General features: G+C 35.3%; 2 protein-coding genes across 5 annotated transcripts in view; one reads left to right on the top strand and one right to left on the bottom strand.

Moving 5' to 3' along the window:
* LOC134534738 (integrator complex subunit 1) overlaps positions 1-15,766 on the bottom strand; it is a 122,690-nt gene that overhangs the window by 38,266 nt on the left and 68,658 nt on the right. For all 3 annotated transcript variants that reach the window (XM_063373241.1, XM_063373244.1, XM_063373243.1), the window contains exons 22-23: positions 4,675-4,906; positions 971-1,143 (exon numbers count right to left, since the gene is read on the bottom strand). In XM_063373241.1, the coding sequence (XP_063229311.1) occupies positions 971-1,143; positions 4,675-4,906 (405 nt within the window). The remainder of the gene's footprint in view (positions 1-970; positions 1,144-4,674; positions 4,907-15,766) is intronic.
* LOC134534739 (uncharacterized) lies at positions 9,864-14,201 on the top strand. 2 transcript variants are annotated; one of them, XM_063373245.1, is made up of 4 exons: positions 9,864-10,065; positions 10,189-10,460; positions 11,653-11,789; positions 13,237-14,201. In XM_063373245.1, the coding sequence occupies exons 1-4, from the start codon at positions 9,954-9,956 to the stop codon at positions 13,460-13,462; spliced, it is 747 nt and encodes a 248-aa protein (XP_063229315.1). In that variant the 5' UTR covers positions 9,864-9,953; the 3' UTR covers positions 13,463-14,201. The 2 variants fall into 2 exon arrangements, 1 of the variants encoding a protein (XP_063229315.1); XR_010075531.1 differs by lacking the exon at positions 11,653-11,789 and having other exon boundaries at positions 9,864-10,460.

Genomic DNA, 15,766 nt, shown 5'->3' with positions numbered 1-15,766 from the left:
TTTAAGAATATGACGTTATAACAGGAACATTATAACAGGGTTTTACTGTACTAACAAAAATTTACAAGTTAAACACCAGTTGAGGTCTTTTGACTATTAAGTTAAATCTACAAACCCAGAAACTGTACAAAATAGCCCTCCCTGCTAGAGTACAAACAAGGAACATCGCTACTCTTCTGCTGTTGTAAAGAGCTTTCAAGTTAAGCAACAAAAGCCCTGCACTTAATCCAACCATCACCACAAGTAACCTGATTTACCTTGTAAATTCAGTAACAAGAAAAATTCATCAAGTACTTCATGAAAGCTAAAGCGAAAGTCTTCAAAGGCCATCACGGGCCATTATCAGAAAACAAAAAAATATCAGAATGTTAAGAGTATTTGGACTTAATGTCTTGATGACAGCAAGGTCATTAAAGATGGTAACACTCGAAGATATAAAACAGGGACATTCGGATGGAAAACAGCTATGACCCACGGTAAGGAAACATTCCTGGATTCATCCAGAGTAATTTTCAGAAAACCGTGGAAAAACCGAAATCACAACGGCTCAGACCGGGATTTGAACTCTGGTACTTCGAAATAGGAGTCGAAAACAAAATGTTTCAAGAATCTAGCAGTTACCTACATGACTTGGATACTGAAGGAACATACTAATTCTAACTAAAATGTCTATGTAACTTAGAGAGAGAGAAAATGTGTTCACAAAATATTGACAGAGTCGTAAAATTTTTAAAATGCTGATTCAAACACTTGGTACACTGCCGACTACAATAACAAACAATTTAGTATGTTGTTTTACTGTAGTCGTGTCCGACCAGTAGTTTTCATTTAATATCACTACTACTGTGATTTTTTCCACAACTGTAATTGATTTTTGATCTTCTGATCTTATGTGGTCACGAAGAGGACCCACGACCATTGCTCCACGGACGAGAGGAGGGTGGGACCGGCGAGGAGGAGGGTCACCCACCCACGAGGGCAGGCTGGTCCAGCTGCAGCATCTCGGCCAGCTGCCGGCCCCCGGAGGCCCCTCGGTGATGCTGCACGTCCACCAGCTGGGAGATGTAGCCCTTGTCCATGACGGCGCCCGCCACGGCCAGGTGGTCCGCCGACACCGCGCCGTCCAGGTGCTGCAGGAGCTTGCTGCAACGCACATACGCTTCCGTTGGGAGACATCCATCCCCTGCAGTCGTCTGCACATCACAGGCAGGATGTCTCCGCTCGATGTGTCCCAGCCTACTATTCCAGCCTTTCGAAATGTTCAATAACATGTTGGATTTGTAAACAGTGCTTCCCCTAGATTTACATCAACTGATCCGAGTGTTGCGACGCTTCGAAATTCGAACATGGACTCCATTTCGCCGCCATCAACTCAAGCGATCCTGGTGGCCACCGGGGAAAGACTCGGTGGTTCATCTGGTACCGGCGTCATCGGACGTTGTTCAGCTATCGTTTTTGGCTTTCACGTTATCTGGTAACAGTTTCAGTACAAAACATAATATGTACTTCGAAAATGGTAGCGTGCATTCCAGACACACTAAATACACAAAATGCAAATTTTTTTTTAGTGAATATTTAATTATTCATGGATAAAGAGAATTTTTTTTAATGAAATTTAAAAATTCTGAGTTTTTTTTCCAAAAATTCACGTTAATTAAATTGTTATTTATAGTTATGGTATGTCTATTTTGTTTAGATAATTTTAAACCATGTTTGCAATTTTTTTGATTATCTGCTAGTTGACTGCTTTGCAGTACCAATCAAATCTTTAATTTTTTAAATTACTTCTTTATTATGTCTTATTTGTTATTTGCTGTTGATGTTGTTGTTGTTGGTGGTTTCGTTTTGATTTTGGTTTTGTTTCTATCATTATTGCTATGTTTGCCATGTTTATTTGCTATGTAAGTTTCCATTCTTACTACCAAGGTTTCAAAACCGTCCATAGACATGTGACAAAGTTTATAAAATTAAAATAAATAATATATTTTATGTATTCTATAAAAGATTTTTTTACCATTGAATTTCAAGATTTTAGGGGGTACTGGGATAAAACAGAACTAACATCCACATGAGTCATTGCAACAAATAATACCAAAATGGAACTTAACACTGCATTTAATACCAAAATGCATCTTAACTCATAAAAAAATATAACAAAAATAAAAATAAACATAATTCAAAAACAGAAAATTTACTGTAAAACATCTTAAATTCGATGAATGTCATTATCTTAACATATTGTTAACAACATGAATGAAAATGTTAATTCTGTTAGTTAAGTATTGTTATGAATGCAGACAGGAACGTGACACGCGTCAGGTTTGGAGCTGGCTCGCGGCCCTGCCAGGCCACTGAAGTCATGCGCCGTGTCACGTGCCGTCCACTGACGTGCCTGCCACGCGTGCCTGGCCGGATGACAAGGGTCGTCACTACATCCCCTCCCCCTTCCCGTGCATCGTCCTGCCTCAACGCTGCCATCTATCACTGAGTGGCCTTGGGAATTCCACTGGCCGCTGCGCGGAGTGGCATGAATAAAGGCACCGTTTTGGACTGTTCGGGCGTCGGGTCAGCCCGGGATGACGCGACTCGTCACAGCCACTCTCATCGGTTCTGGAAAGACAACCCTCTAGAACTTAAGCAGCAACACCGGTCTCTGCGGGAGTTCGAGCGAGTTCCGAGAGTTCGGAGAGTTTCCAGAGTGAAGGGAAATGCGATATCGGCGAACAGGGTGAGAGACCCCCTCGAGAGTGGCGCAACGCGGAGCGACGGGATCGAGAGATTGCGACTGAGTGGCGCAAGACTGATTGTGTGGACAGGCACAAGGTAAGGGGTGAGCTAGCTCCAGTGAGAAGTGCAAACTGCGGTATTTGACAGACATTGAGTGACTTGAGAATAAAATTTTTAACTGCCAGTGATTTAAGATCGGACATTTTTAAAGTACAATAATTTATTATTAAAGTAAATATTAGTGATTAATAAAAAATTGGTTGTCTGTAAAGTCGGTTTACGGACGATAGTTTAACGTGACGTCATAACAAAACACTGATGACATGATTGCATACTTTTATGAATAAAATTGAATAATTTATATTGAATTATCACTATTTCGTATGGATACAAAGAAGGAGTGAAATGAAATCTACAATTTAATTGATAAATTTACTTTTATTTGCACTTATTAATTCAAATATGTTTATTACTTTAACGAAGAGATTATTTTAACTATAACTTTTATACATGTTTGCTATTTAACTTTTTCCAATCTGTGTTATTCTGTTAAGGATAAGACGATGATAGGAAAAGTAGAAAACAAATGGGAGTGTTTCAAGGATGATGTGAAGGAATATGGCTTACCCAACACCAAAATGCAGTCAAAAATAATATATTTGCGCCACGGACTCTGCAGCAATGCTAGGAGGAACGGGTTAGCAAAGAGCAATGAAAATGTTATATTGAAATGCATGAAAACAGACTCAGTCACAATGCTAGGAGGTTCAGGTTAGCAAAGAGCAATATAAAATGAGCGCAACAGGACACAGCGAAATGGGACAATGTGCATAACGGGACACTTTTTTTGCGTGCAGCCGGCGTTCATCGATTTATTAGACGTCACGTCAAAATGTAATAAAACTAAATTGGGCTATCCCTTATGAACCCAGTTCTCCCTACATAGGTAGAAACAATATATTCCTCAAAAGATCATGCACCTCTTAATCTCCCCTTTCTTCATTTACTAATGCTGGTAGATACTTAAAACAAAACATACTAATGTTTGCCAAACAATTTTTTGTTCCAAGTGAATCTGCTCCGCACACATGTATACAAATCATTTCACTAAAAAATAATCTTTATTTAAAAATAGAATTTAATTACACTATTTTCTGTCAAAACAGTATTAAGAACATTTATTTGTCTTACTTGTGGAATTCAGCATCATATTCATGAAACAGTGTTAATCAAAATTGTACCAATAACAAAATCTTTTATTTTCTTAATTAAAAACTAGCCACTTTGTAGGGCCTCATAGAATTTTATTTTCGACTCTTATCATTCTAATGGAAATAGCATTCTATTGTGACAATAACCTGACATATTGTAGCATAGCTGATAAAGTAATATAGTCATTGTTGCTGCAGTACTGTGAAATACTATTAAGAAATGCTACTTAAGTCAGTTTATTAAAAACTTATCAAAAAATGTTTACCATATTACAGCTCCAACAAAATTTCAGAATCATATTCTTTGACTTTTTAATGTTTCCTTGTAAAAAAATTAATTTTTAGTTATTCTTAAAATTTAAATGATTGTTATTTCCACCAAATGTGCAAACAAAATACAAAATGTTCAGTTATCTTAAGCCGAAATTGAAATTAAATTGTTGTTATGTTTATTTATTCTTGGGTAGTACATTTTTTTATTTAATTTAACACCAATTACTCTCATTATCCCAATTATTTTACTCACACCCATGAACTCTGTTTAATCAATTAAAAATTGTTTTTAAGCTGACACTATGTTTGACTAAAATATTCATAATTACGTGATTGTTTTCCTTGACTGTTTAAAATTTCCAGGTTTTCCAGACCGCATTTGAACTACCTGACTTTTACAGGTTTTTCATTGTTTAAGAGACCCGCAGCGACCCTGAATACATGAAACAAAAAGTTCACTCACCTCATGGATTTCACAGGAATCCCAAACGACTGAATAAAAAGCAGTAGCTGATTTGGCTCCAAATCTGTAAGCGCTGCATCCACAAGCCGGTCGACGGTGGAACGAATCATTTTCAACTTCAGCCAGTCTGGGATGAGGATGGCCTCTTGAGAGGTAGCAGCAATGTAGCCTTTCGGAGGTTCCTTACTCACAGGAAACCAAATTTCCAGTAAATTCTCAAACAAACAGGGATCTGAAACATACACAGTTTAAAGAATATTATGTAAATAACTGCAGTAAAGATTTTCCCTTTCCATGATTTTAAAATAAAAGTTTAAAAAAAAAAAAAAAACCTTAGTAAGAAACTTATACATTGAAAAATAAAAACTTGGCTAATGATAGGATTTAAAATTTTTATATAGGCATCGTCCAGGGGCTGTGCCCCTCGTGGAGCTTCATGTGACTACCCCTCCCCCTACCGACCCTGGCCGTCTTTCTCTCGCCAACATCAAGGTCATTAATGATGTATAAGGAGAGACAAAATTTTTTTGTTTTATTTTAACGCCAACTTATTTTTTAAAACAGAAGAGTTCTGTGTAATTTTTTTTTAAATATTTTTTTTATGGAATTTGTTTATTCATAAAGATAGCACCATTTTCAACAATGTACCAATGTTGTAATTTAAAAAATAGTGACTATTAACAGTTGCAATACAAAAAAAAACACAGATTTTGTTCCAATCTATTTAGTACATATAGTTAGGTACTAACTCCATGCTAAATAATTTACATTCACTGAATTTAATATATTAAAAGATTATGTTTTTTTTTTTTTTTTAAATCTGAGTTGAGTTTTGATGAACTATTCTGTTTAATTACATGATTTTTCTTGCTTTCAATGCTTTAAGGTGTATTAACTAGCATTTGATGTTATATGGTGTACTGACATGGTTTTCTATGTTATTTCAGCTTTATCACAATCCACCATATGTATATGTATGATAGAAATTAAGAAGAGATGGTGCAGTAATAAAATGCACTTGGTGGGATAAACAGGGGTACCTCAAAAAAAAAAAAGCATTGATTCATGGCAACGTTGGCCACCTTTCCTACCGGCAAAAATCTGGATTTCATAGGAATTTCCAAGAATCAGACCAGATTGTATTGGGTGAAGGGTGAGTGATCTAACCACTCAATCTACTGAGAATGGTAAGAGTCTGTGCACACTTTCACTTTACATTATTAATATAAACTTACTGGTTACCCGTACAAGAAATATATAATTATCGAAGTGAGCACTGAACGAAATCTGTCACATAATGGCATAATTTAGTAATGATGAAATATTAAGTTTAATGGATCTAGGGCTGTAGCCAGGATTTTGTGAAGAAAAGGGTACAGAGTAGCATTATAAAATTTTTGAAGTGAAACTTCTTTGGGCATGATGGGGGTAAAATTTCAGGGCCAAATTTTAATATAACGTTTTCGTGAAAACGTTAAGCCCTGCCAAGCTGCAGGAACAGGCGGGTCGCGGTGGTAGGGACCTGCCTGCGCCTGATGCCACCTGACTTGCTGGCATCTAGCAACGGAGTATTTGAGCTGAGGGCAACACAACGGATTTTAAGCTTATTTTGAAGTAAGTAATAATTTTGTTAGTTTGATTTTATTTAAAAAATTGTCTTATTTCCCTATTTCTCTGCCGTTTTACCTCTTACAATACTCATACGAGTCAAGATTTGAAATGCCAAAGACGTTTCACTTCTATCATGTGTACCGAGTTAAATGCACTCTTTATTTTTAAATGAGAAGTTTTCTTAATAGAATAATTTAAAAATAAAATTGATTTTCACAATAAAAGCCCAAGGTACGGTATACTTTTAGAACTTCAACGTTCACACATACAAATTTAAGTAATGATTTTGCTTGAGAAAATTCAACTGAACATTTTATATTTTGGTTTTTAATTAATTGATTTTTTATTTTGTTCTGAAGTCAATTGTTTGATGATTGCATTAAAATAAGTCATAAATACATATGTAATAATTATTAAACACATTGAACACATATCAAGTTTGTAAGAAAGACATGCTTGCAGCAACATGTGTACAAACCGGAATTAAATATAAACTACTTGGAAATGCAAAACCTGCTGCTTCTGTGGCACGGGCATGCACCACAATCAGAGGGCACTGTAACATGCTGCCTGCACACAGGACCTTGCTGACGCCCTATCTTTAACTCACTGCCTAGGAACACAGTATTGTCGGTACCTACAGCAATAAATATGAAACCCATGAAAATTTCTTTTCAAGCTAACACGACCCCACCATGATATATAGTCCATCCACGGTAACCTCCTACTTTTTTAAACGAACCTTTGAAAAAACACACCAGGATGCAGCATGTTTGGTTCGTTTGCAAAAATACTTTCCATCATATGCATATTAAACATGCATTAACACTAAATTGCCGTATAATGATGTTAAATAAAATTTTACAAAAAAAGTAACTATCTATGTACAATATTATTAATATTAATGATCTCGCATGTGTGTAAATGAAACAGTGAGAGAAGTGGTTTGTTGGCAATGATTAGAACGAAATAGTTCCATAGCCAAAATATATATTTTTTGACTTTCCGCGTGTATTTAAGAATTTGTTTGGGTATTTGTTAAGTTTGAACATTTTTTTAAATCTCTGGTGAAATAAAAACGTTATGTTAACGGTAAAAAAATATTACGTGCCGAAACTGTGGTCGCGCATTAATAATGTTAATAGTCACTTGTTTGTTTTCTCTTTCAGCCGTTTGTCTGCAGTTACGCCATATTGCAGTGTGTTTTAATATATTACTGACCGTGAAATAACGTACAGTTTGTGTTTCAGGATTTGTGTTAATATTGTGTATTTTAACTTTGTTATATTATTTATTATCTACTATTGTAATGATGGAATTTGTTATCGTTTTGATATTTTGTGTGGTTCTTGTGATTGCTGTAATGGTAATTGGTTCCGGGATGGGGAAAGCTACTTCTTCGCAGCGTCAGATGGACATCATTAACGTCGCTCAGAACTTATATGTTTTAATTAGGAAAGGCGACTTGAAGAAATGTGACGTTACGCAGACGACCGCGTTTCTTCTCAACATCGCAAAGTCAACTGTTCTCAAGTAAGTAGGCTTTTTTCGTTTTCATGCACGTAAAAAAAATATCGACTGTGTCCTAAGTATTGTCGGCCTGTGTTTTAATTCACGAGGTTTTTTGTGTTTTATTTCCAATTTATAATTTTTGGTGTGAGACAACACCGCCATGTGGCGTCTCTGTTGAAAAGTTAACCTAAAATCATATTAGGCCTACTCAGGTCCTAACAATAACAATATAGGCACTTTCAAGTATTTTTATGGGTGTGATACACGTTTGTTTATAACGATGTTTATAAACTTTATGATAGGTTTAACTATAACATAAGGGAGTGATTTTATAATTTGCATTTAATTAGTTTTTCATCTGTTTGGGAGATCACAAAATAAATAAAAAAACACTTCATTAATTTCGTGGACAAAGTCTGTCATGTTTCCATTTAGTGACCACAAAGCAAATATTTGTGACAAAATGCCATATTTGGAACACTGCCTAACTGCGTATTGTGAACGGGTCCCCGGAAAAGTGTTATGACAAATGTTTTTTTTTTTTGGTTAGGTACTACAAGAAAGACATTGAAGAAGTTTCAACACCAGGAAAAAAGAGGAAAAAAAGGCCACAGGAAGGAAAGTCACTTGACACAGTCAACGATTTCACAGTAAATGCAATCAGGAATGCAATTTACAGGATGTATGCTGAAGGTAAAAATTTGATACTGAAGAGTAGTTTCAATATCACTGGGGTAGGCCCTACTTAATTGTATTCATTTCATATATCCATATGCAGATTGACCGGTTCAGTTTTTTTCCCGATATAATCTGTCCTTTAAAAATACTTAACATTTTTGGGTGGTTTGTTAGGTTTCTTTATTGATATGGTATTGATATATAGAATATTGTGCAACATATGAAATAGGTACACGTCCTTTTAAGGTTAGGTTAAAGATAGAAAGAAAATTGTTACATTCTAAAACTACAAGTAATGTTTATATCGTTATACACAGTATACATATTAAATAACCTCAACTTTTATGATGTATCAGAAGGTTAAATAATGACTATTTCCAGTATCAATAATATCCAGTTGTGCGCTTTAGCAGTAATTGGTTACAAATTAGTGAGTTGTGGTCTAAGCAAGCATGGTTATTAAAAAAAAATTGGGATACTTAATTGGCTAAATTGTACTGTGTGGCAGGGTCCAGTACAATATATATTCTATTGCAAAATAGTGTCATGCCCCGCCTAACCCTTTAGAAAATATAGGGGTATTGTTATTTTATAAACAATAGGCCTACTTAATTGTAATGAAGTATCATATGAAAACACAACTTAGCCAGACAAACTGTGTGTTAGTGTATGAAGTAACAGAAGGTTATAAAACAGTAAAAGTTTAGTATCGCGTATCCGATTCGATACATTGATCCTGATCGCATGATCCTGCAAATATTGATCCTGTGATTGATGATGCTTGCTTTTCTAATTTATTACGTTTAAAAATCCTGTACAAAACCAAAACTAAAAACCTGTGATATAGTAATGAGTTATGATTTAAAGTTGAATAATAATGAAAATATATATGTTTTATTAAACTTATGATAATTATTCTTGCTATACCACAATATTTGATTATGTTCAGGATCTTTGATCTGAATAAATGAAAAAAAACATGCACCACACGATCAATAGGATGTACAGGTTCATGCATAAAGATCTAGGGATCACATGGGATACACGATACAAAACATTTACCTATAACACAGTGTAGAGCTTGTAACTTATTGATTGCTAAATTGAATGCTGAAATACTAATATTTTACACAACTTCAATACAAACGCGCAATATAATCGTCATATCATTGCAGACAAAAATACTGCAATGTAGAATTCCTCTAAGCAAACTACAAAATTTAAATTAATTTAAAAGTATTTTTGAAATGTAAGTTTATTAAAACTATTTAATAAATGTAAATTGTGCACTTAAATTATCTTCTACGGGGTTGTGGTTTCGCTTAGTTTTGTGTACCTCTGTTATTTCATGTATTGTTAATGTATGCAATAAATTTACAGGTTTGAATGTAACAGTCGACACCATTTTGAAAGAAATCAGGGAAAGACAAATAGATTATTATGGTGGAAGATCAAGTCTTCATAAATTGTTAAAGAAGATGGGATTTTCATGGACAACTGTTGATGGACGAAAAGCTTTGATAGAGAATGAAAACATAGTATTGCAGCGAATAGATTTCTTGAGAAAGTATAAAGAAGAAAAAGAAAGAGGTGCCAATTTCATATTTGTTGATGAAACATGGATTTTCCAGAGAGGCAAGGCATTAATTTATTTGAAAATTTGTTCTGTGGTCCAATACAAAGTATTTCATTTCCATTTCATATATTTTTCAGGAACTGTATCAAAGTCATGGCAGGACAAGAGTCTACAATCTGCGAAGAGACGTACTGTTGGAGATGGTAAAAGGTTTATTGTTGTTAATGCTGGAGGGCGCACTGGCTTTGTGCCAGGAGCAGGATTACTTTTTGTTTCAGGTCAGAAGACTGCAGACTACCATGGCGAGATGAATGGGGAAACTTTCTTGATGTGGTTTGAAGACATGTTGGTGCATCTTGAGGAACCCAGTGTCATCATAATGGACAATGCTTCATATCACAGCACCCAGGTATGTGCAATGGTAAAGCAGTGTCTTTTTATTGCTCAAATTGTAATGTGAAAAATTTACATGTGTTTATTATTGTGTATAAGTACGAATATTCGAGACTAATACATTTTGCCAGCAATAATTGTTATCTTAATAGTATGCCTACACTACATTTTTATAAACTATAATGTTTGAGCTGAAATTGATTACACACACACACAGATATATATATATATTATATATATATAATGTAATTGAATTACATCGTAGTGCAAACTAATTTAGTAGAGGGTTTGAAATACCAAATAAAATTTTTTTATTGCAAATAGCATTTGAAAATGACATAATTACTTGTTTGGTAAAAGGACCCACTTTATGAATGCTCTGTTGCCCTACTTAATAAATTAAAATAATATTTTCAAAAAAATTTCTAGTCACTAAACTAACATGCTTTGTTAAATTTAGAAATTCATTACGACAATATGCCAAAACACATGTTTGCTTTGCATAAGTACAGTAGAACCCTGTTATAATTTGTTTTTAAGGGGCTACAAGAAAAAAAAACATAAGCAGGAAATTCAATTTAGTACTTTTTAGTGTGGATTTATTGCCAATGGACTCAACAAGCTGCATAAAGATATATTTGATGCTCCAATTTGCTTGTAGCAAGCCAAAAACAATTTTTCTTTAACATCATGGTGCTTCCAGCTTCTATCTGCTTTGTCTTTACTTACACATTGTCTCATTGCTGTAAAATTGTCTCATTTCTGTATAATTGTCATAATTCACGACAGTGTTTACAGTGGTAATGCTTAAGTCCAGTTCTTTTGCCACTTGAACATGTGATTTAAGTGAATACATTTGAAAACACACAGAATGGCTAAAAATTTATGAATTTATTTGTTTTCCAAGGGTGTCAACAGGCAGTTAACTGCTAACATACACATATACATAGACAGTATAGACAAAGGCTTTTAATTTTTTTCGTCTTCTAAAATTTTATGAAGTGAACATTACAAGCACGAAACGCATAATTTGTGAAACATTATATCCAGGAATTAAATACATTGTCCTTATAGGGAAAATATTGGACTTGAAAAATAATACATTATAGGCAGGAAAACTTTATAAGCAGTAAAATTGTAACAGGGTTCTACTGTCATGAATTCTTATCAGCTACTTGAGTATTTAGTTAAATGTTGGCATAACGTAGGTTGAGAAAACACCTACAACGAACTGGACCAAGGATGCACTGATCGCGTGGCTGGAGAAGAATGAGATAAAACATGAAAATAATTTGTTGAAAGTGGAGCTGCTGAGAATAGCTAAACAAAACAAGCCCCGAATACGGTATATTATTTCATTTTTTTTACAGCATTTCTTTAAAAGTGAGATAGTTGCAAAAAATTACGTATACGCCTTGTTCTAACACACTTTTCAGATATGAGGTAGACGAGTTGGCTCGTAACTATGGCCACGAAATTCTACGACTCCCACCCTATCACTGCCACTATAATGCAATCGAACTAGTTTGGGCTCAATGTAAACACCATTACAATAGTAACGTGGGGCGGGCCAAGAGATTTGACAATGATGCAGTTGCAGCCATCTGGAAAGAGGCTCTTGATGCTTCCACACCATAGAGGTATTTTCATGTTGCATGACCAATGGGGTATTCCTTTTGAAGTAGAAATTGTTTTATTTTCCTGTAGAACATTCCTCAAGCTTCAGCAAAACCCTTACCATACATTTTTACATAATACGTAAGTATTGTTGCCTAGCAGCCTGGTCCTACCATTCCTTTTGATAACTTTGTGTGCTAGTGTGTGTATAGTGTGATTATCATTTTGTGTATATTCATATACCAGTAATACAGTTTTAAAACAATTGGTAAAAATAAGTGGTTTGAATTTGTGTAGTTGTCGTTTTGAAAATGTGTTGCATGTATGTGTTTGTGTTCGTGTTTGTGTTTGTGTTTGTAATTTTATTCCCATGTGATTCATACATATCTGTGTAGTTTCTAGATCTAACAGTGGTAACTTATTTGCAAGGTTTTTTTTTTTTGTAATTGCAGTCCATTTGCAATTGTTTCATTTCCATAAATAGTTTTGTATTTATTAGTAATTGTGATATTACTTTCTGTTATGCTTAATCTTGTGTCAATGACTTTAAAGTTATGGCGGGTTCAGTGCTGTAGGCAGATTTCAATATTCAGATAAAATTTCAACGTAGAGAATTTTAAATATTTTCATCTAGCGAACTTGAATAGGTATTTACACATGTAGTTCTTGCACATTAGTATTTTCAAAAGTTATGTTATTATAGTGAAATACATATACAGTAAATCATCAAAACTATTCAAAAAATTAAATTTTCGCGATATCTCACTGTTTTTGTCTGGGACAAATTTTAACCAAAAACAAACACAAAACTTATGAAATAAATATTTTATCATATATCTAAGCCTTTATTGATAACATAGAAAATATTTACAGCTTTATTATATCTTGAATAAACCACTATAAATTTTTTTTTTTCAGATAACATAAAACAAAACATGTTACTTCAAGTATTAAATAATAGCTTTGATAGTTGAGGAAAACACATTAAATGAGTTTTGTTGTGTTTAAAAATAGTTTCTTGTGGAGTGAGTTCAAAATTGTATGTAATAAAGAGCATGCCATGCATTGTTTACTATGCCGTTTTGACAGAAACAAACATATTTTGTTATAGAGTGGTTTTTGCTATAAACAGGTCATTTATATAGAGGTTTTACTGTATACATTAATTTTTTTAGATGGGCGAGGTGTGTGGATCACGTGGAGAAGCTAATTCAAGCAGACTGGGAGAGAGAAGTCCACATAGACAGCGGCACCATTCCTCCACTCATCATCCACCTCGGCAAGGATAGTTCAAGTGAAGACAGTGACAGCGAAGAATTTGAGGTTACGACACAGCAAGTAGATGGAGACAGTGAAGTACTGGCAGTTCCTCTTGATGATTTACCCGGGTGTTCTTATTGAGGTCTGTATGTAATAAACACCTGGGCAACTGTAAGTATTGGGGTTTGAAACATTTTTTTTTCTTTTATGCATTCCCATTAAGTATGTTGATTACTGGAACTTTATGTATTAACTTTATATTACACATATTATGATAAATTTATAATAAATTTCATTTCTGGATTCGTATAGGTGTATGTGAAACATTTTATTTTGTTGTGTGTCTTCATTTTTCAGTGAACTTACTTGGAAAACAAAAAGCCAGTCCCCATCCAGGGCCACAAATAAATAATGCATATAAGTGGTATAGAAATTACTGTCAATTCTTTACCACAATTTTACTGTTCATAAAATTATGATTTTGTCTAATAAGTATACTCAGGAAAATGTATATAACCATATTTTTATTTGTGGCCTTAACCGGCAAAATGGTAGGGGTTTATTAAATAAAAGAAGAAAATTCATTTTTAAATGTTTTCATCTGAATTTGTTAATTTTATTAAACCTTCAATCCTTAGTCTTTTCCAGATTGCTTAGATGGACAGCCATATGTATAATTTACAATACTTTTTTTTTCAGATGCAGAAAACTGTGTTGAACTGTACTAAAGGATGATATTTATTGCTTACATAAATGTTGTAAATTTATATGTTCTCCTAAAAATTTACTTTAAATTATATGTTATTTCTTTAGCTAACAAACTTATTTTTTAATATTTTTACCATTGGGTATCATAAATGTTATGAACATATACATGTATACTTAGATCATATTCAAATTACTTATATATATATATATATATATATATATATATATATATATATATATATATATATATATATATATACATACATACATACATACATACATACACACACACACATTGTTTTGACAGCTGGTGATTGTAAACAAACCATTTGACATTTGTCACATGGCAATGTTTTTGTTTACATACGGCGGAAGGATACATAGTGACATTAAAGTAGATCCGGTGAAAAGCAGGGCTTCAGAAAAGTAGGAGGTTACCGTGGATGGACTATACCTGCGAGAGTGTCAGGTCTGATTCACCTGTGAGATGCACTTATGGGCTAGCCACCCATGCATGTGTCTAAAGGGTTTTGTCGGAACAGCTCACACAGCTTTACACTAAACGACACACCCAAGATCAATTAGAACACTTACATTACAACACACTCACAAGATCAGACAACATGACCCTACATCAAACCTGTTAACCGATCTAACTGGAGATGGAGTATTCTTTCTCCCCCACCGACACTTACATAATTTACACGACAAAATACACCTTAAGGGACACTTCAGGCCAGCTTATCCCACAAAACGCACACCCTGCCCACTGATCCAAATGATTTGAAGAAATGTGTGGGGTGCATCTTGAAATAAAGCGCATAGAGCAACTTATAGAAACTTAGGTTTCTGGCAGCGCATACACGAACTGCCCCAGCTAGCAATATGATGGATCAGCGGCGGTAAAAGTGATCCCTACAACACCTGTTGTGCTTTCGCTGGCCACGTCCGCACTACTACACACCAGCCGCCTACAGTTGCCTGCCGCCTTCAGACACTGTCACCTACCAATGACTGCAGCCACAGAACGCTGTCACCTCTAGACACTGCCGCCACCGACGTCACCTGGTCATGAGTTAGAACCAGTTTGGGCACTTTAGGGCAATCCTTTAAGGAAAACCAGAGGGAGGCAGGTCTATTTCTTATTGTAATAAACAACTGCCAGTGAATTCACACCTTCTCTGTTCAGTAGGGCACTACCTCTTGCACTATCTATATATAACCTCTCTTGCCCGCCTAGACCCTTTGCCGGCACCCCACCGACAACTGAGGGACAGGACAAGTAATACAGCATAATGGCTTGGGTTCCACCCTCGCACATTTCATCGGTCTTTGCCGACACAGCCATGGGGTGGTTTTTTAGTGGTTCAAGCAAAGCACCCCGCAACATTAAGCTGCCGGCAAACAACGCACCGCGGCTCCACTGCACACAGCTGCCACATTCTGAACGCTTGGGCATGATTGTAAGTACTCCGCGACACTGGTCCACCAGGAAAACAGTCATGACAGAGGACAGGGTGGTTGGTCTGGAATGCAACCACAGCACATTGCACCACACGAACCTGGTCAGCTGGGCATCAGCAGCCACCAGCTACCTTTCAAAAAAAATTCTTCCTACCTCAATAGGAGGGAGGTAAAGAGGTGGAAAGCCCTCCAAGCCTGGTTTCGCAGAGGAGAACCCTGCCACTTAGATTGCAGATGTCTGAGCGCCCACACCAGTGACTTTGAGGGCCTGAC

Source organism: Bacillus rossius, chromosome 8, assembly GCF_032445375.1.
Source record: "Bacillus rossius redtenbacheri isolate Brsri chromosome 8, Brsri_v3, whole genome shotgun sequence".
Taxonomy (NCBI): Eukaryota; Metazoa; Arthropoda; class Insecta; order Phasmatodea; family Bacillidae; genus Bacillus; species Bacillus rossius.
This window is presented reverse-complemented; position numbering and strand designations above follow the sequence as displayed.